Here is a 25,879-nt window from a genome sequence, read left to right as displayed (position 1 = left end):
TCCATCTCATGGGACTCAGGCACTTTTTATACGTGTATGGAAGTTGACGTGATTGGCTGACTCGCACTCATAGAATATAATGCATTCAATTATGTGGGGCCATCAACGTTAATTACAACATGGCAAATGAACGTACCTCAAGAATTACTTCAATCCGTAAGAATGCCATTCAACTCACTTGTTTCGTGTAGGACTTGATTGGCTGACTTTAATCAACTGCCTGGAACTGTAGTCCATGACAATGTTTGTGACAGGCCTTTTACCTATGTAATTCTAACAATCACATAAACTGAATCCCAACGTGTTGGTTCATTAAGCAGGAGTTCGACTGTAGGGAGCTTTATGGGCTCGCCATCATCTCCTTGGAACCATTCCTTGTCATTACCTATCACAATTGTATCCCTGAAGTTCTTGCGTCATTGGTCTGATGCACGAATGGAGCGCACGACATTTCTGGCACATTTGAGAGCTTTACCAGTGATAGCGCTCACATAATCCTTCTTGTCAATAGGTTGACTGCAAACATCCCATGTGTCATTCATGCATGAAAAGTCTGCTGTGACATAGTCGTCAACGATGTGCTTCACGCATATGTTGATCACATGCGGAAAACAGGGAATGTTGTTGTCAATCAGATCGTATTCGATCTGGTGTTCCTCGAGTAAGCAGGAGAGCTCCTTCATCGATGTTTTGTTGTTAGCAGCGTTGTCCAAAGTGAAATGTCCAGGCTATATGAAGTCAGAGCGTGTCATATAAGTACAGTTAAACACTTACATCCTTTGCCACGTCAGCACAATCGAGGAGACACAGTAATGTTGAACCGAGAGATTTGCCAGTATGGCTTCCAGGAACGTGGTGAAAGGCAATTAAGGCTACCCTCAAGACAAGCACTGACATCTTCTCTTCCTTTGCAATCCAGTGGGCGGTGAGCGCCATGAACGGGCAGAGTTTCTTATCCAACCAGAGGTCACACATGAAGGATACTTTTCCTTGCACCCTCTGTAAAGTTATATAAGACACTTGACAGGACTCTCAACAACCAGACACTTACTGCAAGATCACTTTTCAACACCTGAAAATACTTGTGCCATGAGACAATAATCAATTCGCGAAGTTTTGTACGGTGGGGAATGTTGGACTCATTCACTTCCCTCCGCAGAAGATGTATCAGCTGCCGAAAACTCTACACATTTGATTATATTTATCGCCTGTGGATAGTCAATTAAGAAGAACACATAGGAAGTAAATACCACTCACCTGATCGTCTGCGACTATGAACTTCACTAATTGACGGTGCATCTTGTCAATGCTAAAATCTGGCAAATGATCATCCGGAGATAAGCCAGTTCCGGGCAGCGAATGTGCATGGTTGGGGATGGAACCAAGCGAGTCAATATGATAAGTGGGGTCCTGTAGTCTTTCACGGATGGCCGCCAAATTCCACCCTTCATTGAGGCGCCCTTTCAGCGACTTTACAAGAATAGGCCAGTGCAGGCGCTCGGCCTCTTGTAGGTATAGGTCGGTATGGCTATAGAAGGCATGGTTACGATGGGCAGAAGTGCTGGTTGTGTGCTTGTATGAAGTGACTGTGTGTGAAATGTCTGTCTTCTGCAATGCCCTGGACAAGGTTGTAAAAAAAAGAATGAAAGAATGGCAGACACATACTCACTCGCAGGCTTGGCAAATCTTGTGATTAGTAGCTAAATCCAACCTAAAGAAGAAATGGATATCAGCCATGCTTTTAATCTGTGGTCCTGGGATACCCGTGGCCAAGGGATTGGTTTGGGTGGAGAAGACGGTACTAGTAGCCATCTGCAGTGGGCCAAGGACTGGAGGAGCCCTGACTCCGGGTGCAGGCAAATCATCCTTCTTCATCCCCAGACACATTACTGATCTCAATATATTCCCTGTCGTCTGCTGTACGACTTGTGCCAGTGTGAGCTGGGTTGTCGTCGCAGAACCTCAGAGGTAGCTGTTGTTGTCTATGGGGGTGCTGAAGCATAGTTGCATTCAATGCAACAGCAATAGCAATGGGGGCAGTAGCAATGGGGGTAGCAGCAAGGGGGGCAGCAGTGATAGGGGCAGCAGCTACATGGGCGGTAGTGGTGGGGGCAGCAATGATGTGGGCAGCAGCAGTGGGGAACAGGGAGAGGTGGAGCAGCAGGAGTAGGCGTGGTAGTAACCTGAGACTTCTGCCCTCGTCGACGAGGAGGCATGTTCAAGTGACCATAATGGTGAAGATACAAAGACAGAGTCTTTATAGGCCTTCGTCCTGGGGAAATAACGGGGAAACCCTAGTACTGAGTCACCTAATAATCAGGCCAATGTATCACACAAGCGAAGTACGGTCTAAATACATCATTATAGTGATACACAGAAGGGGAACACCTGAACATACGCCCAGGGTACCAGGGTACCTTCCATGAGATTTTCGCGCTCGAGTTGTCCTAGGGAACACAACATGTCAGTGGGATTTCCCTGATGCCAACCACCCATAGACCTTACCCGATGAGAAGGATACCATAAAATGTGCATTTTAATGGGCACTAAATCTGGTATTTTGCTTGGTCTGTCTTCCGTTAATGAATGCTTGCGGTTTGCTAGACTTATCACTAAGAAGGTGGTCAAGTGAGTGAAAGCTTACCTTCATTCGCCCTGATCAATTGAGTTTTGAACCTGGATCACAATACAGCGAAAGGGAAGTGGGGTTTTGGGAAAAATCCCCCATGCGCCATACAGTAGGCAGCCTGGCCATGGTGCTGAATCTGCTGATTGGATCTGATAAGGTGAGTCTGATTGATATCAGGCCTCAGGCCTCAGGAGTAAGTATCTGGAACAAGTTGTTTCCATCGCAGGTCAACCGATCTGCAGATTGCTTTGCAAGGAGGGCAAGGGGCAAGGAGATGACGGGCAAGGAGACGACGGGCAAGTGTGAAATTTTAGAAAGATAAGAAGCTAGAGCTGTGTGGGAGGATGATTCGAATTTCACCTGACTTGTATTTCAAAGGCCGCATGGCCTGCATCTGACCAGAAATGCTGTTGGCTCGTACACTATATATGTATTATGTACAGATAGAGATGAGGATTCAACAGCCAGCAACTAGTATTTTGTTACGGCATGGAGCTGAAGTAGTTGGGTGCATCGGAAAGCCGTTATGTGGGCGTACACTTGGAAATTACTTGAGCTTAAGATTGCGAATGGGAAAATGAAACAGATCACTCACACACGAGTCAATCTGCCAAAGAGGTGTTGCATCCGGCGGACATGCCAGTGGGGGCGCTGCCTCAGCAATCCAATGTTCATTGGAGATTGGAGGGGGATGTATGATGTGATCATCAGGTTGGGAGAAATTCAGTGAGCACGTAGCTGGTGCGGACAATGTGGCTTGAAGACTGTGAAGCAATGAACGAAGATGCCCATAGTCAGGGTCCTCTGAGAACGCAAGAGAGCGTGTGTAGATGAGAATACTTGCGAACTCGACAGGAATTCCATCACATAGAACTTCAATGGTGGTGTTGACCTTGCGCTCGAGGATAGAAGAGCTGGATAGCTTCTCATGGTCACTGGTTAACTATGGAAGGGAGCCGCAGCAACAAATAGATCAACATGTATGTAAGGGACTCAATGATCGTCACAATGACCTGGGTCAACTCCTAAGTGATTGTTGATTGAAGCGAACACAGGAGTGCCAGTGAGACTTTGATTCTGACGGAATGGGATATGGACTCTGGTTGTAGTGTTCCAGTATTCCTTCGCGATACCAAAATCGATGATATATGCAGTGTGCCTCAAATGGCCAAGACCCACCAAGACATTCTGCGGTTTGATATCACCGTGAACGTAATTGTGTGCATGGATGTATTTGAGACGTGAGAGCTGGGAAATGTGTTAGCCTATCTGCAACAACACAGCATAAACCAACTGACCAGTTGGTCTCCTAGATGCACGACAGTGTGAAGGTTGAATTTTTGATTGTGTGCGAGGAAAAGATCTTGCAGTGATGGCCCAAGGAGGTCAAGAACCAACGCATGATATGCTGCCTCTCTACCAAACCAGAGGGCGTGGGGTATCCCAACTCCACCTTCAAGTCAGTTTCAAAATGGTGTATTTGTGCTGTACAGAAGATGAGTGGCAGACAATAGGTTCAAGTTTGATCGCAACTGCGTCATCTTTGATGATGTTCCGTCCATGGTATACAACAACTAAGGGTCCATAGTATGTTGAATTTTTACATTGTAGTCATTTTGTGAACGACGTACCATATGAACCAGATCCCACAACATCTCCAAGTCTGAATCTACCATCAACTCATATTGGAACCTGATGATTCATGGTATGTGGTAACTTGAGCCTTGAGTACAACAATTCCAACAGTGAATCCAACCACGAGCGAGACTTGAGAAAAGATGTGCCAGTGATTTCAAAATCAGCTTGAGTGGCCTCAAGCCAGCTCAAGCCGCCGTTCATGATTTTTGGCTTACAGTTGGTTCAAGGCACTTTGTCCAGCTAACAAACCAAACCAAACTATACATAAGTGGCCTAGCTCACTAGCATAACCCAAACACTGGCAAACCGGTGAATGCCAAGCCGGAGCGCGCCGTAGCCAAACTGCGGTTATACTACACGCAATATATCACAAAGCGCATAGTGCACCATCTACGTCCCGAGATACAAAAAAATGGACCTCTTGTGTGAGTTGGCAGTTCAAGTGACATTTGCACATGGTGCAGAATGCAGCATAGACCTGAATTTTGAAATGAACGTTGATTGGTATAAAAGAGAGGATCCAGGAGACTTGGACATACAGAAAATTTTGTAAGGGCTGCTTAGTTGTTTCTTATCCTTGCCACATCACATGGAAATGCACCGTAATCGCCCAGAAATATAGAAAGATGAACCTCTTGCATGGTCGGGAACACACACAGTGCATGTACAGTGCAGAATGAAAAAGACTGTGGGAGCAATATGCCCTAAACGATCGCCGCGGACATTGAAATATCGTTTAGAACGACGATCTGAAACTGGAAGGGGGTGCATTTGACGTACGGAGTTGGAAATTGCTTACGTTTGACAGCGGCTCCTCGGCGCAGGTTTGGAACGCATATCTGGAATTCTAAACGCTGCGGGAAGTCAACCACTGATGCCGGCCTGTAAAGGCTGTAACTAGATGAAAATGATGTCATTCATTTCTGTCAGGGTACGAATGCGTACCTAACAGGGTCACCTGGGTGAGTATTTGCTTGTTTGCTTGAATACTGCGATGTGCATGGGGCGAGCCTAAAGGCACCAGCAGTATCAAATGGTATGCAGATGACTCATTGGGATCCAGGACGAGCAACTAATTCATAATTCAGCAAAGCTATGAGAAGCTTATGTTTCAGCGCCTGAAGCTATGCTTGAGGTTAGTCCATTCTCTCGCTCGATCCCACGTCAAAGTCTTCACGGCACGTTGCAATATGGATTATTAATATATCAACCCTTTGTCGCCCTCGTCTTTATCGCTTCACGTAAAAGGGTTTCTACTTCCCAGTGTCGATATTTTCTCTTGAGTGAAAACTCTGTTCCGAGACTCTGCCATATGTGACTGCTTCTTCTTGTCTAGGGCTAATCACCCTGCCGGTTATTCTCACCCCTGCTAGTGCCGCATATTAGGACACATCTTCCCGACATCCACTCAGATCTTCCCAATTTTTGGATCATGTCGTCCTATACCCCACAGACAGATTTGCCGCTTGAACGCTCTCGTCTTATTGGAGTGATTTTGGGAGGTGTATCCTACGGTGCGTCTTCGGCCAACACACGATAATTTGGTGGTTAACCTGTGTACCATGATAGGTGCATACCTTCTCCTCACTGTACAAGCGGTGATTGCTCTCATGCAACGTCCCCGACATGGGCAGAAAATTGCAAATAATCGTCGCGCGCTTCTTTGTTACACCCTCATCACATTCGCGCTTACGACGATAAACTTTGGTGTCAATACAAAATATACGGAGATGATTTGGATAGACCTTCGTGACGCACCTGGTGGTCCCGTTGCGTTGATTGAGAACGTAATGCAGTACCGTATCAACTTTATGGCGATATGCTGGTAAGCACCTTTAGCTGTCCATCTACACATAACGCTGACGGTCTCATCTAGTGGTTACGTCGGGGAGTGGTTGATGCAAGCACTGCTTGTGAGCTGAATAGTTTGCTGTATGTGCAAGCCTGACGCTTGAAATACTCAGCTTTACCGATGTTTTAGTGATATGGAATTGGGAAGACGCGTGATGATCCCCATGGTCGCCCTCTATATTGGCATAATTGGTGCAGTTACATTGTTTACCAAACGGCCGTAGTTACTGACACCTCGAGCAGCAGCAGCCATCGTCGTCTTGGTCCAGGCAGGTACCGGGACTCCATTTTACAGTATCAATACCACAGATTGTATACCTCGCCTTCCAAGTGGCGCACACCATGCTTTATACCATTCTCGTGGCGAAACGTTTGCTCTCCATACGAAGCCAGATGAAGACGGCGTTCAAGGCTGAATATGATTCTAGCACTTATGATACCATCATCCTCATGGTCGTCGAGTCCGCCATGGCATACACTGTCTTCATCATTATATTCATAGTTGGTTTTGCTGTGCATTCAGAGTCTCTCTCCACGCTATGCTTTTTGTCTGTTATCCAAGTTCAGGTGAGCAGGCAGAAACCTGAGATATCCGTCTCTCCGATACTAGCTTATTTCGTTTTTAAAATAGGGCATTGCGCAATTGTTCATCATCATACGTGTGGCACGGGGGAGGGCAGTTACACATGATTGGTCGACCCGAAATGCTCCAGCAGCACCTACGACTCTAGCATTCGCAGGGACTACATCGATCCCAGCTGAAGGAACCAACGTGGCACAAGCAGCTGGGCCAGAGCAGGACAGTGTCAGTGACTTACAGTCGTATTCTGTTTCGGCGAAGTCGGCGGAAGCAAATGTATAAATGTATAGCGTGCCGTACTTGATTTATTACCTCAGTTTATCTTCTTCATCTGCGTTACAGCCTCTTTGTATTTTTATGGTCATTATTTCAGTTTCAGTTCATCATTACCTACGATATGTGGTAGGTAGATAAAGTACTGTCCACGGGCACATGTCGTAAAGTGTTTTCGACGAGGACCTGAGCAGACTCGTGACTGTGTGCGCAAATTAGGTGGTTAATCCCAATAATCGTTATAAATCAGCATACGTTTGCGATTTTCTGTCCTTCATAAAACGACGAGGCAAGACCCAGGCTTCAAGTTTCAGACACTACAGCCGTTCGAGCCAAACGAGGAGATGCTAATGCCAGAAAGACTTGAACATATGATCAAAACGCATTATTCCATGATTTCTGAGCTCGCGAGATGGATGGCCCGATTTTGGCATGCATACTTGAGAGCATCGGAAGTAGAGTGACTTTGCCCCCGTGCTTCGGATGCAAAATTGTGAACGCAATCATAGCATGGATGATCTTGTGGGAATGCAGAGGGGGAACGATCCCGGGGCCTTAACGTCAGGAACACCGGGAACATTAAGAAATCTGGTAAGCTCTTGAACTCTTGGATTACTCGAAAAGCTGACGGTGATGGCAATTGTGGAATGAGTGCGCACTTACTGATTGTTTTCAACGTGTTCGACCTTTGTCACCCAGACCGACGCCGCAGGGGTCAGCTGCCATGCTGCGCTCGCGTCCCATTACAAGTAAATACCATTATAATAGCTCAGCATGCCAGTGCGATGTCTGCCATGGGGCATACACGTTGTATGATCACAGATTCCTCCGAATATATAGAATTACTGACATTTGTCTTGTACACGAGAAAAAAGCAACTCGCTCGGGTGCTTTGTACCAATTCTTTACATCAGAAACGGCCGGTATATATCCTAGACCGGGAAATGTGAGAGCACGACTACGTGGCTATAAAGTGAACTTGCCATTGTCGTATTAGTTGCTCCCTTCTCCTTTGAATGATGAAATTTTCGACCTTTTTCCATGTTCCTGCCCCTTCGAACCATGTATGATGAGTGGAAACATCTTCGTAATCGGGATTTACGGGACGCGTGCAATAGATATGGCTCAAGTTGGGACACACCCCAGCTAACAGGTTGCCAATGGCCTCAACATCGTTACATTCTGCATACCCAACATGTAGGTCAGTGAGTTGCTCGCTGGTGATGCCAGTGTATTGGTGGTGGGTGTGAGAAAGGGCCGTTGTATCTAGATTGATCCCCAGCGAACGCAGTTTTGGACAGCGCTCGAGAACACCTGCAAGCCCGAGAAATGTCACCCCCAAGCGGGTAACTTCCCAGCTCCGGTCCGTGTCAAGATAAAGATGTTTCATTTGCGGCCAAGCAGAAACAAGGTCTATAATTTCATCATCGGTGATAGAAATATGCATTGAGCTGAGATTGAGATTGGTGAGCCCTGTGAAGGCCCGTAGCCCTCGTAAGGCGGAAGCGGTTGGTTCGAAAAGGGCGTGATCGGCGAAATCGGTGGGGCGAGCCACCCCAACATTCAACGATTCTAAAACGTTGAATTTGAAATGCTCTGTGATGGAGGAAAGTAGCTGGCCGAGATCAACTGCGTTTGGAGCTGTCTTGATATTCAGCTGCGCGCTCTTCGCAGAGAGTTGCAAGGGGGCCAAAAAAGCGAGAAGATGCTCGACCTTTGGAGCAGTCATACTGATTTTGTCCACCGAAAATATGACGCTGAACGGCGACGTCGGTTCTAGGCTGTAACCTTCTGGCACGAGCATCTTCAGCTCCCTCAGCTGTTTGAGGGATGCAAGATGCTTCAATGCCTGTGCATTCACTGCCACCGTCTCCAAGATCTCCAGATCGTCCCAGTAAGTGACGATATCTGACAGCATGGTACATGCACTAGCGGGTGGGGTCGAACAACGAAATTCTTTGATCTTAGGACAAGCCTTGCCCACGCCTGCCAAGAGATCGACCATTGCTAATGGCCAATGCTCCGAATGGATGACAAGTCGAGTAAGGGACGCGGAAATGTAGTGGTGCAAGCAAGGTAGAAGCGCATCACGCATGTCATACCAGTACAGCTCGTGGAGTAGAGGAAACGATGGGGACGGCGAAGCATGAGAGTCCAAAAGAGCAAGTGCAACGTTATCACGCAGCCCACAATGTCTCACATCATGTTTTTTGAAAGTGAGTGAGCGCACTTTGCGCGCATACTTTCGAAAAGTAACCCAATCATCATCGACTAATGGTCTGAGAAGCCTCTAAAATCGATATACCATGAAGTACATTCAAAAGAGAAGAACACCAAACTCACCACCATGTTACCTGTTATAGCCATATCGGAACGGCATATAGAGATTCCCAACATGCTGAGATCCCCTCCGATCAAATCCATGGTGGAGAACGAGCGTCCTGAGGCAGGCACATGACAAGCGCGTATGACGCTTGTATATGCGCCCATAGGGTGTCCAGTGCCAGCTCTCGGAAAGTTTGACACGTCAACGCCAGGTGGTACAGAGTGGTATATGATGGTTGGACGCCATTCGCCGTGACTTCTGTCACGTTCGCAAAAATGACTTGCAAAATCTCTGAGATCTGCAGGCAGGCGTGCATTGCGGATGCAAATCACGACTGGACACTGGGTAGTTTTTGATTAGTCTCGTGTCAGATACGATCTGCTACTCACTGGACAACCGTCAAGAGTTATTGTGATCGATATAACGCACGTCAAAAGGCAAGGTTTTGAGAGTGTCTTTACCCGCCCGTGGTCATTCGAGGTGCTGGTAGTAGTACTTGAAGTTATTAATCGTCTCGGGTTGCGATCGCGAGAAGCTAAAGCTGGCCTCAATTGGACTTTCCGAAACCCGATAGTCTTCGTGAAGGCAATTTGCAAGGGAAACAAATTAGACCAAAGCCACTGGCACACACTGCCGCAGACTTCACGATTTTCTGGGCAAGTAACGTATCCAACACGTACACTCGTGGTTGAACGAAAGGGAAGGTAGGAGTTTATATGAAGGAGCGACATTTGCATCAAAGTCCAATAAGTAGCGCCGCACATTGCAACCTCAGTCGGCTGCTGTCGTGGTAGTGGTTACAGATGTGGCAGTGGCAGTGGCCATCTCCGTCACAGACGTGAAGGCCACCATCACTGGAGAATTCGTGGTCGCGACTCGCGAGAGCAGTTGGTCTGTTTTGGAGGTCACGGTGGACCAGACGCGAACTGCAAGGGAAACCCAAGGCCAAATCTCTATAGCGGGAGGCTGAGTCCGATCTATCGAGGGTAAACTAACGACTATGAGTCAGGACTCAGGACTCCTGCCATTGCGCCAGGACCCCTGGCACTCCTGAGACCTGCGCCAGACCACTGGTATATCTGCCAGACTGCCACCCCAACACATGCAACCGTTTTCTCATTGCCCCTCCAACCGCGACAGAAGTGGCTATAGCTATGCAACATGCACGCAGCAACGAGGACAGCAGTTCAACTTTGAAGGCTTCAGTATCCGTTACAGCATCGATAGCTTTGCCAAAGATATGTACAGCATATGTTGAGTAAAGACTGACATCGAGATTCGGAATATCGAATTGGTTTCTTGACACATAGGTCCGACTGGGTATTGAGGTATTTATTGCTTGAGCCTGATTTTTGTTTCTCTGATTTTTCGAGCAGCCTGGGAACAAAATGTGAGAACTGCACTCTCCTCTAAGGCGAGAATCACGTTACTTATCCATCTCCATTGTTGCGTTGAGCGTCTGTTCAAATCCGCGTTTATATCTCTCTCAACTTCCGTCATGGACGAACTGCATCGTCGTGGTCCTTGGTGAGAACAATATTTCTCCCGCGTCCCTTGTTTAAATTGCTCAGGCACTGCATCTGCGCAGCAAACACCGTCAACTGTGGATACAAATGGAAGACACACCTGGTAGAAAACATTAACGAATGTTTGGGTGTCGCTAGGACACCCGTGAACAAGTCTTCGTATAAACAAATATATTGGAATGCGCTACGAAACAAGGGATGGGACTATGGAGCAATGGTAAGCATTCAGGTAGAAGTCCGTAGCACTCTCCGGCTCTAATCGTCGATCGCCCAAGAAAAGACAAAACAAGTTGTGACGTTGGACGGTCAGCCTCGTAACTGTCTGCACGGGAAATAGCTTTGAATATGTTGAAAGGCGGGAAGAGTAGCATGTATTGGTCCAAAGGGAGTGGTGAAATGTGAAAAAGAAAGTGTTCAGTGATGTTCTGCGATGGTGAACATGGGGCAAGCACAAACCACATCTATTGCTCGCTCGGAGAATCTGATACTCCTCGTTGCATAATCAGCATTTACTTATCCAACGGCTGGAAGAAACCGCGTATGCGGAGAGCGGAGATGAATCGGATCATCAAGGATCCAAGGGGAAAACAGGGGCGAGGGGACGCACGTGGCTGAGTCGTGGCCCGGGGCGATTCGTTTGTGAAGAGAACACGAGGATAACGCGGAATACGCACGTTAGTATGTAGAAGACATCAACAAATATTTGTGCAATTCTCTCGACCCAAAATTAAACGTCCGCTGCAAGTCCACTGTTTCATCTGCCAGCCATCTACCCCGATCTTGCGTTCATTGAATCCGTGTCTAGTTGTTCTAAGTGGGACTGGTTGTAAGTTACATTCTGGGTGAAAAAAGAGTACATACTGAATAGTGTCAAGGAGACTTCTTACAAACTTTCAAGATTCAGCATCGAAAACATACTGCGGACAACGTCCCGAAGTCTGTCTCTGTGTCTCCAACCCTTTCGTGAGGAATGCCTCATGCACGTCGATTGACACTCATTCAGGAGGTACCATATAGGTTTATTGACTCACCAACGATCTTTTTGCCTGAAAGACAACGACAACCCGCTCAAAGACCCCCAACAAGCTGCTCTCCACGTATAGTCCACATTGTCCTCAGTTGATAACCCTCGAGCGTCGACCATGTCTTCCACGGCTGTTAAAATCAGAAGAGCATCAATGATAAAGACCCAAAAGATGATGCGAGGTCATACAAAGCTGGTCCGAGGCGTTGCGCACCTGCCTGGTGGGCAGCGCATCATCACATGTTCGAGAGATGGCTCGCTTCGACTATGGGACCTAGAGAGCTGTACACAGTTAGGTGAAGATTGGCGAGATGAGGGGGATGAAATAGGAGTGTGGAGCATGGCATTGTCTCCAAACGGCAGAACTATTGCCAGCAGCTATCTCGATGGGACAGTGAGGTTGTGGGACGTTGAGACAAGGATGGTCATCACGAAATGGAAAGAGCCCAGTGAAGACGTCAACTCGATATGCTGGAGTCCAGATGGTTTGCAGGTTGTGATCGGATCCGCGGATGGGACGGCAAGAGTGTGGGATGTCGAGAGCGGCGAACCATTGATGGTCCAAGGTTTGAATCCAATCCAAACGGGACACGAGTCGGTATACGTGGTGAGCTACTCGCCCAAGGCAACAAAGATCGCGACAGGAGGGTACAACGAAGATGGAATCGAAATCTGGGATGCAAAGATAGGCAAGCTGCTCTCAACAATCAAACACGAATACGCGGTTTGGAGCTTGGCCTGGACGTCGGATGAAAATAAGCTTATATCCGGGTCAGGGAATGGCTCGCTTAGGATATTTGACACTGCCACATGGCACGAGACCGCCGTTCTGGAGGGTCACAACCAGGTTGTTGAGGCCATCACTTTATTTCGCAATGACCGCCTTCTTGCGAGCACATCATGGGACAAAACGGCACGTCTCTGGAATTTGGACACTAACATCTCTATCGGTCTACCCCTCAAGCACGAAAAGGACGTCGAGTATGCAGCCTTTTCTGCTGATGGAAAGATGCTATCCACGGCTTGCGCTGATGAAAACGCGTACGTGTGGAACATTCACGCCATCCTCAAAGCCGCTGGCCTAGAAAACCTCCTGTCCATACCTGTGAGTGCCAACTTAACTCCAATATACTATCTCATTCGCGATGACTTAGGCACAACAATCTGGACTCAAGCAACCGGAGGTGTGTATCTCGGGGCTTTTCAAAATACAGCAAACTAACATCCCGTTCGCAGAAGTCGTTCTCAGATGGACTGGTACGTCTTGCCTTTCTTGATCTTAACATTGATTATGATATCGATGTTCTAGGTTAATACTACGCGACGGCCACCCCCCCTTCAACTACCAGGCTTGCTTGATGACTTACAAGACTATGATCCTGTGTGTCACTACTATCCAAATTTACCGATTCACGTACTAATTTATATGCCCAGTTCCCCAATGACAGCAGTCTCCATCCTCATCCCTTTGTGCATCGTCGCCGCAGTGCTTTTGCACCCTTCTTGGAGTCACGTAGGCTCCAAGTCCGCCTTCCGCCACTCTTCCACCCCTCACTGCCCGACACTGATGAGCTAATTGAACTCCAACAACGCCCGAGGCCCAGCACTTCCTCTATTCGCAGTCCTCATGTTGTCGAGGTTGCTGCGCAACAAGACAACCAGGTGTGTCTTTTCTACGGTTGGTTGCCAATGGTTAGTGTCTGAATATTTATGTACAGGTGTTGCACGTCGCCCGGCGGCCGGAACGAGCTAGCGACAAGGCGAAACGCATCAAGAACTCTACATGGTGGAATCGTTTCGTACTGTTCCTCTGTTGTGTGCCTCATTATCCCGTTGACGGTCCAAGTTCGTAGTGAGTAGCATATGGGTAATAATTTCATCGCATTCGTTTTCTTGCCCATCATAGTGTCTTTCGATATCTCATTAATAAAATCTGTTGACATCTCTCATACTAACTCGTGCGTCAAGAAATAGCGCTACGTGCTGGATATTTCATCCACATTCTCGAGCGCTCCACTGAGTCATGCATGGATGCATCTCGGAAGAGTTATCTACTCGCCTGTTCGCTCGAACTTGGTATCGCATCCGAACACCCTAAACCTTCTGCAGGTCTCCTTGCTTTTCAATGCGAGGTTCGCTTGATTCTAGCCCAGTCAGAATTAGGTCATTCTGCGTGTGGTGCTCACGACGTCGCCTTGCGCTCGGGGGTGGTGTCCGCTGAACACTGGAGAAATATCCAAACTTCCGCAAATCCCAATGAGTTCACGATTACATCCACAGGTACTCCCCAGTCACCTGTCCTCACTCTTTACCTGCTCTCTACTCCACGTCGATGAAGCAACCGAACCTCAGCGATCTCAAACGCCTTCGGGGTGCGTTACTTGGTCGCATATCCCTTCCGCTCTCCCCCCAATGCCGATGAAGCAAACGAACTTCAACAATGACCAAGGCAAACTACCTCCTCCGATTGTAGTCCTTGTGTTGTCGAAGTTGCTGCACAACGAGACAAGCAGGTATGCATTCCTTGAATATGTTAATCCTTAGGGTCTAATGATTTTTGCGCAGGCATTGTATGTTACTCGCCGACCGAAAACAGCTAGTGAAAATGCGAAACGCATAAGGAATCTCAAACCATGGTTCGCGTGGTATTGTTTCTCTGCTGTGTCTCCGATGAGAGCCCTGGTGCCGACGACACTCATAAACCTGCCATAATTATCATCTCTTGTTTTATGACAATCGAGCTCTACTCAAGGATGTACTATCAAGTCGCGCCTACACCCACCTTCGTATTCTTGGTGGTGGCTGTCAAAAGAGCATTAATCCCAGTGAATGCATCTCCATCAATCCTGATGATGTCCTTCCGCCAAACCCATAGAAGAAAACATCCTAAAATTTATTCGTATAGTTTCGTGGACTTACTTTCTTGCCGCTCTTTCCGCCAACATAACTGATAACACGGTAGATCTGCTTTTCTGGTGAACCGTATACTACACAATGGTATCCCGAACCTGAATGAGCATGCTCAGATCGAGCTGTAAAGCTGCTAGCGTGGTCTTGCTTCACGTTTCCCTTTCTTTGAAGCAAGGAGATTGACGGCGACAAGAATGCGGACCTTTTCGTGAGTTAATTTGCACTGGCTCGATTTTTATCCCATGTAGCGAGAAGTTCGACGGGAATTCTCTTGATTTTTTCTTTCTGGCGCTCTGAAAACGATTTGGATAATTGCACGGCACGAGACGACAAGATCACTCATTCGCTGGCTCCATATCTGCCTGGGTAAGAAATCAATCCAATTCCATGTAGTCGTTGACATGGTCGTTACCGCTATGCATATCAAGCATTTCCTATACGAAACTCAGTCAGCGCTCAAGGATGGAATGAGATAAGACACCTATATTTGTGCCACCCAATCATCGTTAGCCTCAGCTCGACTCTGACGGGAGAGAAGTATCAGGAAACTCCTCTGAATAGCTTGTCACTGGCTGTGTCGAGCGTGATCTCTCGCAGACTCGACAAAGTCCAGTCTCGAGCAGCCTGGCGCGTAGATGAGAAATTGGGTCAACTAGCCACCAATCGGCAGCACAAGACAGCCCAGCTTACACCGTCCTCCGATTCGAGTTCAAACTGTATAGGCTGCAGAACATGCACATAAAGTGTGACAGAAGATGTGCATGGCGCCAGTGTCTCAAGCTGTTCAAAGAACTCAAAGATCGGCACAAAACGATCTGATATGCCTGACAGGTAGTCGTTCCTTAGCAGCGTGGTGCAGAGATAGTTAATGCGTCTGCGAAGAGCTGTGGGGTGAACCATGTGGTTCCTGGTTCGTGCACTCCCCTTTCGACGGAGAGATTTTGTAACGATCTTCTCATCTTTCACTTTCAGTTGACCAGAAGTGCATTTACTTAGAAACGGTCAGCGATGATGGTTCGTATGAAAAATTACTTCGTCCTTCACCTCTCCGACATAGCCAACGCCTTCTGTCGGAGTAAGAAAAGTAAGAGCCAACTGGTGTTAACGAGTATGGGTTGAGAGTGGGGCAAGCAGAGATAAGACACGCCGTCGGTATCTATTCCTTGCCCGAAGACTCTCATACTCCTCGCTGAGTGATAGAGCGACGAAACCTGCCCAATGCTGAAAGACAAACCCAATGACGTCTGTGTGATCCAACGGCACCTCTTCGGTAAAGCTTGCCATGATATGGTATAAGTCCCATAAAAGCTGAGGTGAGACAAAATAGAACTGGACCAGCATCCTGGATCGTTATAACGATCTCCTGCGAAGTTCGCAGGAACGCAGGAGTGAGCGATTCCTACATACATGGTCCTGACGTCATAAGAATCGAAGAATGCTTCATACGCGTCTATGGACATCGGATAAGAGTTGATGGGGCAGTAGATATATCTGCCAACTTACCGGCAACGGGCTCTGTAACAGAACGACAGCCCCAATTTGCGTACACCCAGACTGACTTCGACCAACATGTACAACTTAGTGCGTGGGTCTGGATAATGCGACTGCTCACCATTGCATCACAAATACAATCGACGTCCTGAGTACAATACAGAGAAGCGTGCACCCCTGAGTAGGGTCCGACATAGACAGGGTGGAGAAAGCGGAGATTTATCGGACCATCAAGGTCTAAATACAGATAAGGAGACACACATGGCGCTTCGTCTGCACAGCACTGTGAAGCTGTGGAGAGGAAACAAGATAACGAATACGTACTTTAGCAGGCAACTTAAACCAACACTCATCCAACCCTTTCGACCCCAACATCCACTATCTCAGCTACCAGCACTCCTCTCGTTCTTCCGTGGAGTGAACCTGTGTCAGATTGTTCCAAGTGGGGCTTGCGTGAGTGATACACTGATTGTTTTGCGTTGGAAAAGTTGAAGCGAGAAAAAGCTAGGACCACTCACCGACCGGTCTTGGGGATATCTCCTGCATATATCGTCCCAAAGCTGTCCTGTGAGTCAAAGTTGAATCCGCCTGGACAGGACCTCTCGTGAGCAATCCCTCCAGCGCTTCTATTGACATGAACTCAGGTGAAAGCAGATATGCCAGCGAATTCACCCACCATCTATACGCCCGCAAGACAACCCATCCGAATCCAAATATCCAACGAGCTGCTCTCACGCATATGGACCACGATTCCCTTGAACGAGATCCCCCGAGCGCCCACCATGTCCTCTCCTGCTACTGAGATAAAAAGATGTCAACACTAACTCCCTGCAAGACGATGCGAGGCCATACCTGGAAAGTAGAAGGTGTTGCGCACCTGCCCAGCGGGCAGAGCATTATCACATGTTCGTATGACGGCTCACTTCGAATATGGGACCTAGAGAGCGGTGCGCAGATAGGTGACGAGTGGCGAGATGAAGGGGATGAGGAATTAATAAGGACAATGGCATCGTCTCCAAATGGTAAGACTGTTGCCAGCGGAAGCCAGGACGGGACTGTGAGGTTGCGGCACATTGAAACGGGGAAGGTTGTCGTCAAATGGGAAGGGCACACCACATTGGTGAAGTCAGTGTGCTGGAGTCCAGATGGTGGGCAAGTTGTGAGTGGATCATTCGACGGGACGGCAAGAGTGTGGGATGTGTCAAGCGGAGAACCTGTTCAGGGTTTGAATCCAATAGAGACAACATCAACAAAAAAACCAAAACCGTGCATACCATGTAACAGGCCAGCAACAGCCAGTACAAGGTGTACAATTACTACCATCCCCACAAACACATGACAGACTTGTGTTAGGCTTGTCAGTCTCCATGTAAGTCCGTGCATGCAGCGAGGTTTTATGTATACTCCTACCAGCCTTGTGGCACTCGGTAAACCCTTGTTCAAGTGGTAAAGCTCAAGTTCAATACATGCTACTACAATTATTGTTACAATTGTGCTTCCTGGTGGTCCCTTGTGCATATGATAAACTTATACACATTCCCACTAGTCTTGTTGCCCTATTGTGAGGTGATTGTGGGCTCCATTTGATCACGATAATGGGCACATCAAATTGCACTGCAGTAGCTAGAGTACAGAAGGGCAAGTACTAGTACTGAATATGAAAGCGACAATATAAAGGGAGTCGTGATGTATGACGTGAACCAGCAGAGATGAGAGACAGAGTGAAAGTAAAAGCCACACTATACATAGACAATGACAATGCGAGACAGTACTAGAGGAACCGAGAAGGCGCGAGAGGAGCTGAGGAGGCACGAGAGGAGTCGCGAAGGTGCGAGAGGACTTGATCGAGAAGGCGCAAGAGGAGTCAAAAAGGCGCGAGAGGAGTTGAGAAGGCATGAGAGGAGTCGATCGAGAAGGTGTGAGACAGCGCAGGGAAAATAAAGGGCGGAGGAAGGTTTCTGATGCAGAGTGATGCAGAAGGCTACTAAAATAAGAAGACAAAGAGAACCGATAAAACTTACATGTACCAGGTAGCAGCGAGGGCATGAGAAGAGTGAATAAAGAAAATGTCACAACCCTTATAACGAATTAACGCAGGGGCAGAGACTAGGACTCAAACAAGGATATCACAACAAAGAGGAAAGGATAGCAGGGACGTCTTAGGATTGCTAGCAGTAAGCTAATACAAAAGAGGTTTGAACTAAAGAGTTACTGACTACAACGAGCTACCTATATACATATATTGAAGCGGAGACCGAATCTGAATCTGAACTAACTAGCCAATCATTAAATAGGAAAGGGAATCGTACGATGATCCAAATATAACTACACTATGATGTCATGAAACGTGTAACAGCTGTACAAGGGTTCTCAGGGGTTCTGAAGTCACGTGACTTAATCGCTTGAGTAAGGAAGTCGAAATCGGGGATGTCGGATATGAAGGTGGTAGGCGCTAACGGAATAGAGAAACTTGGATATGTAAAGGATGGGTTCGGGTTAGGGTTTGTGAAAGTCATAGGTACAGACGCTGACTGAGCGCTAACGACGGGCGCTTCTGATGGGCGCTTAACGGGTGTTTCACGAATGTCTTTAGAGGTTTTACGGGTGTTCAAGAAAGAATAATGGTTCGTATTTGGAATTCGTGACAGAAAAGTACTTACAAGGGCGGGTGCTATTGAACGGCAGCTGCTGGAGAGCTGGAATGTAATAGTAGCAGGAAAGAGGCTTGATACTTATGTGATAGAGCCGGACGGATCTTTGACGAAGTCGGAACTTCAACGTGAATTCTGCTTAAGCTTCAAGTTCGGGGTCCTAGGTGAATGACTTGACGAAAATTATACAATCGACGCACGTGCCGAGCGCCAAGCTGCTGTCGGCCGAGTTCATGGCTTAGAGACGAAGTACCATCCGCATTTAGGCAGTGTTTGCTAAGAGATTTATCAAGAATTTTATTAACTTATGGGCCGTCGATTTTACACTTAACTAGATTTAAAGCAATTGGAGCCTGGAGAAATAACTTAGAACTCGCCAAACTCTCAAGTGACCAACTAGAATATGTGTTATGGTTATGCAGTTGATACTTAGACTGCACCGAATGGATCTGAGAAACCCAAAAATAACTTAGCAAAAACTCCCTATATATAAGACTTCGGTAAGCATGATGTGCATGGAGTTCAAGTGTTTGAGCTCCAGATTTTGATCATACATACTAGTCTGCACTTCTGTTAATCATTGTACAAACTTCGCACATTTCATGTAGTAGCTTTACATTTCGCACATATCTGCTACAACTTGCATACATGCTACAATCTCATGTGTACCTCTGCACTTCTGTTAGTTACTTTACAAGCTTCGCACAATTCGTGTACAAACTTTGTATGTCACACATATTTGTTACTCCTTGCATACATGCTACAAGCTCATACATACCTTCTACCATTCTGTTCGGGGTTTGTAAACCATACACGGCAGTAACCGGCCATACACGCCAGCGGTTCTTTTGTTGATGAAGATACCAGTTTGTGTACGCGGTGAGTTACTCACCCAAGGCAACAATGATTGCGATAGGAGGATTCAACAAGAGTGGAATCGAAATCTGGGACGCAAAGACAGGCAAGCTGCTCAACACCGTGACATTCGGAGATGATGACGTCACTTGGAGCTTAACCTGGACATCGGATGAAAAGAAGCTTATCTCCGGGTCATTGAGTGGCCTGATTAGGATATTCGACACTGCCACATGGCAACAGATCGCCGTTCTTGAGGGCCATGGAGATAACCCATTTATACCTGCTGAGGATCACACAGGTGTTGTCTTCTCCCTCACTTTATTTCCAAACGACCGCCTCCTTGCGAGTACATCATGGGATAAAACAGCACGTCTCTGGAATTTGGACACAAACCTGCAAGTCCGACCACCTCTCCAACACGAAGACGAAGTTTATTGTGCGGCCTTTTCCGCTGATGGAAAGCTGCTATCCACTGGTTGCGCTGATAAAAATGCGTACATATGGGACGTTCAAGCCATCCTCAAGACAGCTAGCCTAGAAGACCTCCTGACCATGCCTGATGTGAGTATTAACTTGACTCCCATACGCTATCCCATCCCCAATGAATGTCAGGCACAAAATTATAAACGCGCAAAGAAGGTGTGTATCATCTTGTCGCTTTTCAAAAATGAAACACGCTTACGTCTCACTCGCACAAGTCGTTATCAGGTGTATGTTGCACCCTTTTCTGACCTTGACACTGATTGTAACATCGACATTCCAGGCTAATGCTACACGACGTCCGCCCATCCATCCAGTCCCCCGTCAATTGCCAGCAGGCTTTTTCGATGACGTGCAAGGTCGTGATCCTGTGCGTTACCATCATTCACCTGCAATACTTCTTCTGATTTTCATATTTTCAGTCCTCCATTACTCGCCATCTCCATCCTGATACCTCTTTACATCGCCGCCGCCGTACTTTTGCACTCTCCTGGGGACCGCGTCCACGTGCTTTCCTCGCTCGCCTTCCCCGGCTCTTTCGCCGTTCCCAAACTAATGTCGATGAACCAATAAAATCTCAGCGACGCCCAGTGCCTAGTACGTCCTCTCGTCGCAGTCCTCCTGTTGTCGAAGTTCCTGCACTAGATGACAAGAAGGTACGTCTTCTTGGGTACGCGTTCTCAATGGTTGGCATCTCAAGCTTCCTTTACAGGCGCTGTATACTGCTCGGCGACCAGAGCGAGCTAGCGACAAGGCGAAACGCATCAAGAACCCCAAATGGTGGGCTCGTATTGTGTTGTTCCTCTGCTGTGCGTCTCCGTCCACCGGCGACAATCATTGATTGTATTAGAACGTGTATAATCGCATTCATCTTGATCCCTCCTTTGTTATCTCTCAGTCTCGTCTGCTATCATGAATAACAATCATTGACGCCTCGCAAAGTTCTAATTCGTCTGAAATGATAGGTCGATTTGCACATCAGTTGGTGAAGACTGTCTAGCCTGGAGGAGCTCAACATGACGTGAACTTACAACTACATCAAGTATATTTCATCCGTGTGCTCAATGTGTGCCCTAGATTCTCGAGCATTAGACTCAGTTATGTGTGGATACTTCTCCACTCGCTCATTCGCTCGACCTTGGTCCCTCGAACGAACACCCTACAAGGCACTTACCTTCCTGCAGATTTAATTTCTTCTCAATATGGGGTTCGCTCGTTTCTAGCCCAGTCGGAATTATGGTAAGTATACGTTTTTGGATGCTCACGACTTCGACTTGCCCTTCGGAGCCGCGGCATTACTGGACATTGTGCATACAACATTATCACTTATCTCCCCGTTTCAGCCCAGCCTTCACGAGGTCATCACCAACGAGACAAAGTCTGCATGGATGCAGTATGTGCCTGTGGCATTGTTCACTGCCGTGTTCTGCCCGTCATCACATTCATACGTCAATCGATTGATTTCTGCTCTGCTCTACATGTTTTGTGTTTCCCTAATCATGCCTCTTTTCACAGTAGTCCATATACATTCGAGCTAGCAAGGTCACCCATCTGACCACTCTTTCAGCCTCATAATCCGGTCTGTTTTGTTTCTTGTATCGTATTCGTCTGATTCGGCTTGAAACAGGATACAGTATTTATCGTGTATGTGAAGCTGACAGTTCACTATCAATATCGCAGTGCCCGATCCAGCTAAGCATTTTAGATCGACATAACAGCTACTCTTTGAATGCGCTTTCAAGTTGGCTTGGCTGAGGAACACAAGACCATTTCCAACGGGGGTTCGACTGTGAGCATACCTCTGTTAATGTTGGCGGTACTGATATTGCACCGCATCGTTGTCTCAACTCTCCACCTTTAGGACTGATTGAATTTTAATTCTGAGGATGATCCTATGAGATGATGATGGGACCAAGAATATCGGCCAGACCCTCAGTTAACCATGGGATCGAGGGATAGTCATCCAATCAAGTTTCGGCCATCAAGTGGAGCTTCCTATGGGATCGCTCCTAGCCATACGGACAAAGCCAAGTTCCCTACATAGACGAACTTAGAAATCTGAGGGAAACATGGACTAGGAGGAGACTTTCTGGGCCGAGACTTATCGAGAAAGGAAGTACATAGTGTTTATGAGTGAGTAGAGGTGAAGCAGGCGATTGTGTAGGTACAGGCATTACCAGGGCGCAAAGAAGGTCCGACGGAGTCAGATAACAAGTATTGAATAAGCTATTTCTTATAAATGACTAGAAGATGACTAGAAGATATACTTAGTGAGTGGCGATTGATGTCTTGACTCACTCTTCCGGCACGTACCTCATTTGCTTCGACATTCGGGAGCTAAATGGTTTCGGAATTGCATCATTATTAAAGTTAGGAATGGAGCGGTAGTTCCACAATGTTGAGCCTGGATTAACTTATGTAACCAATATTAATGGTAGGGATGCAATCATCCTTCGATTTCATTTTGGTGATCGAAGCAGAGTACTAGTGGTATATATGCGGCCATCACCAAAGCATCTCCCAAGTTTACCTCTCACTCACACCCCCATTTTTCACCAATATGACCATCGTCTTAAATGATCCTACTTGGTGGCCGGCCATCAATTCATATCGAGTTTTCAGCTATTTTTTAGGTTCGTCACGGTGGCGAGCAGTCGGATGTTGAAGCTGATGTTTTAATCTAACCTTGACTGTGGTTTCGCAGTTGCCTCCTTTGTTATAGTGACGTATGATTGGGGTGAGCATGATAATATTAAAGGACTGCTGAAGCGCTGATATCCTACAAACATTTTCAGCGCTTACATTCGGACAAGAGGTATGTTGATGCTATGACCTGAACAGCCATCTCGCTAAGAATTGTTTTATAGATCGAATTAGTCTGGGTGAGCAGAATCTCATGTCAGAGGAACACGCATAAAATACGCTTGGTTCTCAGAGGCAACGCTGGTCACTAATGACAGTTCTGTATCTCAGTGTATGTAGCTTTCTTGTCACGGTTGTCATGTTGCGCTAACTTGAAATATCCTAGGTTCGTTACCTTGGAATCATATCTACTGTGTATGTTCGGAAGGATAAGCAATCAGTGTTGTGCTAATAGTCTATCTCTCATAATCAGCCTGTACATGCTGGGTATGTCTCCTCAGTACATTCGCTGTCATTGCTTCTTCTGACCAACGGCATATAGGCAATGTTCCTACCATCTCGATGACAGATACAGTGAGTCTTCTGCACAGATGTTTACTATTCTCCTCCAATTAATGGTGGTGCCCTGTAGGGGTGAGTAAGCGTCTTCTAGTTCACTCACTTTGTAGTTCACCAACGACTGCCTACGCTATATTGCTACAGATGTGAGCCTGTTTGGAGTGTGTGCTTAGTCTCCGAGGCTGATCACTGACTGGATTTCTCAGGCTGGATTACGGACGTCGTGTGCAATTGGATTTATGTTGTGGTAGTTGCAATGCTGTGTGGTGAGCTTGGCACTTGCGAGATCTCGGCGATATTGACTTGACTGAAACATGCTGCAAGTCATCATGATCACTCGGTTACATGCCATGTATCATCGATCTAGAAAAATCCTGATATTTCTCATTGTCATCTTCCTGACCGTCAACATTTTCGGCGGAGTTGGCGCCGTCATGACAACGACGCATGCTTCATGGGGTACGTTTAATTGTGGATGTCAAAAAATGTGCATGGGACTCATTGACGAATACCAGAGGAACTCATTCTCTCCGGCACCTATCTGTGCTCGATCAACTTTGCGGGAGATACCATACTTCTGGGTTCTATTACTTGGATACTCGGCACTGCGTGGGAGGTCCTCGCACTATGTCTCGCAGTCTGGATTGCTGTCAAACACTTTCGTGAACTGCGACCATACTCGGCAGGAGGGTTTACTGGGATTATCGTGGACTGTTTCACGGTGTTAATGAAAGCTCACGTGCTTTACTTTGCGAGGTGAGCTCATGTTGTGGACACGGTTCCCGTTTCCGCTAAAAGATCGGACAGTGCAAGCTTTCTTGCTGTTTCTTGCTTCCGCCTCATTATTGATTTGTCTCCAGTACTCTCAGGGGTATGTCAATATCTCGCTGATCCCTGCCATGCGACCCTGGTTCATCATTTCTATAGGAATATTCCATGAGCGGTGCGATTGGTGCTGGTTTGTTGCAGATTTTTGAGGTCGTGCAGATGTTTGTGCTGGGACCTCGCTTGATCCTTAGCATTCGAGAATACCACGCTAATCTCGTGGCCGACTCCGACGCAGCAACTGGCATGACCACAATCGCTTTCCAAGAGCACGTGCATATATCGACTAGCAGTAGTGTGTAATGCTCGGTGAAATTAACGGTTGTCTGGTGCTCTGAGAGGAGCAAGGGCAATTTGCTTTTATTATTCCCGATAGTGAGCATCAGTAATGTGCCGGATCCTTATTTAACCCAAATGCTTGTGAGCAGATTTTTCGAGCTACCTTAAAGGTTGCTTTTTTCTACTTATTAGAAAGTGGTTCGAGCGTGCAAACAAGTTCATGCGCGAAGTTCGAAAAAGTTCAATTCAAGTATAGCAAGTAAGGATATCCGATGTTCTATGCACTGTATCTGGTCTCTCCATAACCCACACTATTGCGGCAGCCTGGCCATCTCTGCAGTGTCTTGATGGTGACACACATGCGCATCTCTTTCGCTCTCCTCGTCCGGATGGTGTGCTATAGTCGCCTCCAAAGTATAAGGCTTTCCTGCAATACATCACTCATCACGGATTGTTTAATGACCATGTATTGTCAACAGTATCTATCAGGCGCTCTTGGGGCGCTTCTTTATTACAAACTACCTATCCACAAAGATCGAACATGAGAGTCAAGTAGGATTACGTCCTCAAGCAAACCTTCCCCTTCACTGCCAGCTGCGCCCCAAACTGGGTCATCACACACCTACAGCAGTATTAGTACGGTAGTACAATAGGCCGCAACACACACAAAGACAAAGAGCCATCTGTTACTCTCCATTACGCGAAAGAACAGTAGTCAGCAGAAAGGAGGAGCAGAGGCGGATAATTCTGGAGGGACGTGCTAACAAATTAACTTTGTTCATTCGAGCAAGGTGAGAGCGAATTCGATTTGGGCCAGATGCCCACACCATTCGGGGTACAAATAAGGACGAGCTATTGGGTGTTGGGGAGCATGGGTTGAGCATGGGGCAAGCAGAAATAAGATATGCTGTCGGCATCTATTGCTTGCCTGAAAACTCTGATACTCTTCGTTGCGTGATCGGCTGCAACAACCCTGGAGGTCTTGCCACATGACCGCTGCCTTGGGTATCTAACAGCTCCTCTCGTTCTTTGGTAGAGTTTGTCGGTGCCGTGAGCGATACTGTGGATACTTCCTAGGTGAGATAAAAGGTGAGATAAAACCAATGTCCTGGATCGTCGTAACAATCTCCTGCGACATTTGGACAACGTAGAAATAAGCTTTTGTTCCGATGGTGTCAGGATCGAACAGCGCGCTTCATGTACGTCTATGGATAAGAGTTTATGTGACGTGACAATAGATAGGCTTGCTTACTTACCAGCAACAACCTCTGCAAGAGAATGATGACCCGCAATTCATATGTACTTGGACCAACTTTGAGCGCTACGTACAGCTTAGT

At 47.1% G+C, this 25,879-nt stretch overlaps 7 protein-coding genes across 7 annotated transcripts; 3 read left to right on the top strand and 4 right to left on the bottom strand.

The window, feature by feature from the left end:
- Positions 1-1,861: 1,861 nt before the first annotated feature.
- Positions 1,862-4,468, bottom strand: DFJ58DRAFT_722803 (kinase-like domain-containing protein; the record flags this gene model as incomplete). Its single annotated transcript, XM_041384926.1, has 6 exons — positions 1,862-2,197; positions 3,225-3,572; positions 3,653-3,877; positions 3,928-4,082; positions 4,261-4,292; positions 4,347-4,468. 6 exons carry the CDS (start codon positions 4,466-4,468, stop codon positions 1,862-1,864), a joined length of 1,218 nt encoding a protein of 405 aa, XP_041249256.1.
- A 1,222-nt stretch (positions 4,469-5,690) lies between these two features.
- DFJ58DRAFT_742123 (uncharacterized protein) lies at positions 5,691-6,980 on the top strand (the record flags this gene model as incomplete). The annotated part of the gene is made up of 7 exons (XM_041387177.1): positions 5,691-5,781; positions 5,837-6,092; positions 6,144-6,180; positions 6,232-6,310; positions 6,362-6,391; positions 6,450-6,685; positions 6,750-6,980. Exons 1-7 carry the CDS (start codon positions 5,700-5,702, stop codon positions 6,978-6,980), a joined length of 951 nt encoding a protein of 316 aa, XP_041249255.1. The 5' UTR covers positions 5,691-5,699.
- Positions 6,981-7,698: 718 nt separating this feature from the next.
- DFJ58DRAFT_497210 (uncharacterized protein) lies at positions 7,699-9,543 on the bottom strand. Its single transcript, XM_041380688.1, has 3 exons — positions 9,315-9,543; positions 7,955-9,261; positions 7,699-7,903 (listed from the first exon to the last, which is right to left on the bottom strand). Exons 1-3 carry the CDS (start codon positions 9,459-9,461, stop codon positions 7,882-7,884), a joined length of 1,476 nt encoding a protein of 491 aa, XP_041249254.1. The 5' UTR covers positions 9,462-9,543; the 3' UTR covers positions 7,699-7,881.
- A 2,422-nt stretch (positions 9,544-11,965) lies between these two features.
- Positions 11,966-14,467, top strand: DFJ58DRAFT_892842 (WD40-repeat-containing domain protein; the record flags this gene model as incomplete). The annotated part of the gene is made up of 9 exons (XM_041394790.1): positions 11,966-12,952; positions 13,002-13,031; positions 13,084-13,104; positions 13,157-13,228; positions 13,282-13,509; positions 13,566-13,692; positions 13,822-14,127; positions 14,186-14,360; positions 14,413-14,467. 9 exons carry the CDS (start codon positions 11,966-11,968, stop codon positions 14,465-14,467), a joined length of 2,001 nt encoding a protein of 666 aa, XP_041249253.1.
- A 1,055-nt stretch (positions 14,468-15,522) lies between these two features.
- Positions 15,523-15,696, bottom strand: DFJ58DRAFT_645210 (uncharacterized protein; the record flags this gene model as incomplete). The annotated part of the gene is made up of 1 exon (XM_041381418.1): positions 15,523-15,696. A coding segment is annotated over one exon (174 nt), but the record flags the coding sequence as incomplete, so codon positions are not given.
- A 63-nt stretch (positions 15,697-15,759) lies between these two features.
- DFJ58DRAFT_497116 (uncharacterized protein) lies at positions 15,760-16,498 on the bottom strand. Its single transcript, XM_041380687.1, has 3 exons — positions 16,370-16,498; positions 16,261-16,315; positions 15,760-16,207 (listed from the first exon to the last, which is right to left on the bottom strand). Exons 1-3 carry the CDS (start codon positions 16,370-16,372, stop codon positions 15,798-15,800), a joined length of 468 nt encoding a protein of 155 aa, XP_041249251.1. The 5' UTR covers positions 16,373-16,498; the 3' UTR covers positions 15,760-15,797.
- A 3,694-nt stretch (positions 16,499-20,192) lies between these two features.
- Positions 20,193-21,166, top strand: DFJ58DRAFT_763586 (uncharacterized protein). The gene is made up of 5 exons (XM_041388624.1): positions 20,193-20,396; positions 20,456-20,467; positions 20,521-20,607; positions 20,660-20,893; positions 20,950-21,166. Exons 1-5 carry the CDS (start codon positions 20,310-20,312, stop codon positions 21,076-21,078), a joined length of 549 nt encoding a protein of 182 aa, XP_041249250.1. The 5' UTR covers positions 20,193-20,309; the 3' UTR covers positions 21,079-21,166.
- Positions 21,167-25,879: the final 4,713 nt, after the last annotated feature.

This window comes from Suillus subalutaceus (assembly GCF_016647625.1).
Source record: "Suillus subalutaceus strain FC151 chromosome Unknown DFJ58scaffold_9, whole genome shotgun sequence".
Classification (NCBI taxonomy): Eukaryota; Fungi; Basidiomycota; class Agaricomycetes; order Boletales; family Suillaceae; genus Suillus; species Suillus subalutaceus.
This window is presented reverse-complemented; position numbering and strand designations above follow the sequence as displayed.

Excerpts from the sequence above, each read along its gene's own strand:
- DFJ58DRAFT_497210 (XM_041380688.1), bottom strand. The coding sequence starts at position 9,461 with ATGGGCGCATATACAAGCGTCATACGCGCTTGTCATGTGCCTGCCTCA. Across the intron at positions 9,262-9,314 it reads CTATAACAGGTAACATGGTG|AGGCTTCTCAGACCATTAGT; the intron begins GTGAGTTTGGTG and ends TATCGATTTTAG. Across the intron at positions 7,904-7,954 it reads GAGCAACTAATACGACAATG|GATATATACCGGCCGTTTCT; the intron begins GCAAGTTCACTT and ends TTCCCGGTCTAG.
- DFJ58DRAFT_497116 (XM_041380687.1), bottom strand. Across the intron at positions 16,208-16,260 it reads TGTTACAGAGCCCGTTGCCG|ACGCGTATGAAGCATTCTTC; the intron begins GTAAGTTGGCAG and ends CGATGTCCATAG.
- DFJ58DRAFT_763586 (XM_041388624.1), top strand. The coding sequence starts at position 20,310 with ATGCCTGATGTGAGTATTAACTTGACTCCCATACGCTATCCCATCCCC. Across the intron at positions 20,608-20,659 it reads ACGTGCAAGGTCGTGATCCT|TCCTCCATTACTCGCCATCT; the intron begins GTGCGTTACCAT and ends TCATATTTTCAG. Across the intron at positions 20,894-20,949 it reads CTGCACTAGATGACAAGAAG|GCGCTGTATACTGCTCGGCG; the intron begins GTACGTCTTCTT and ends CTTCCTTTACAG.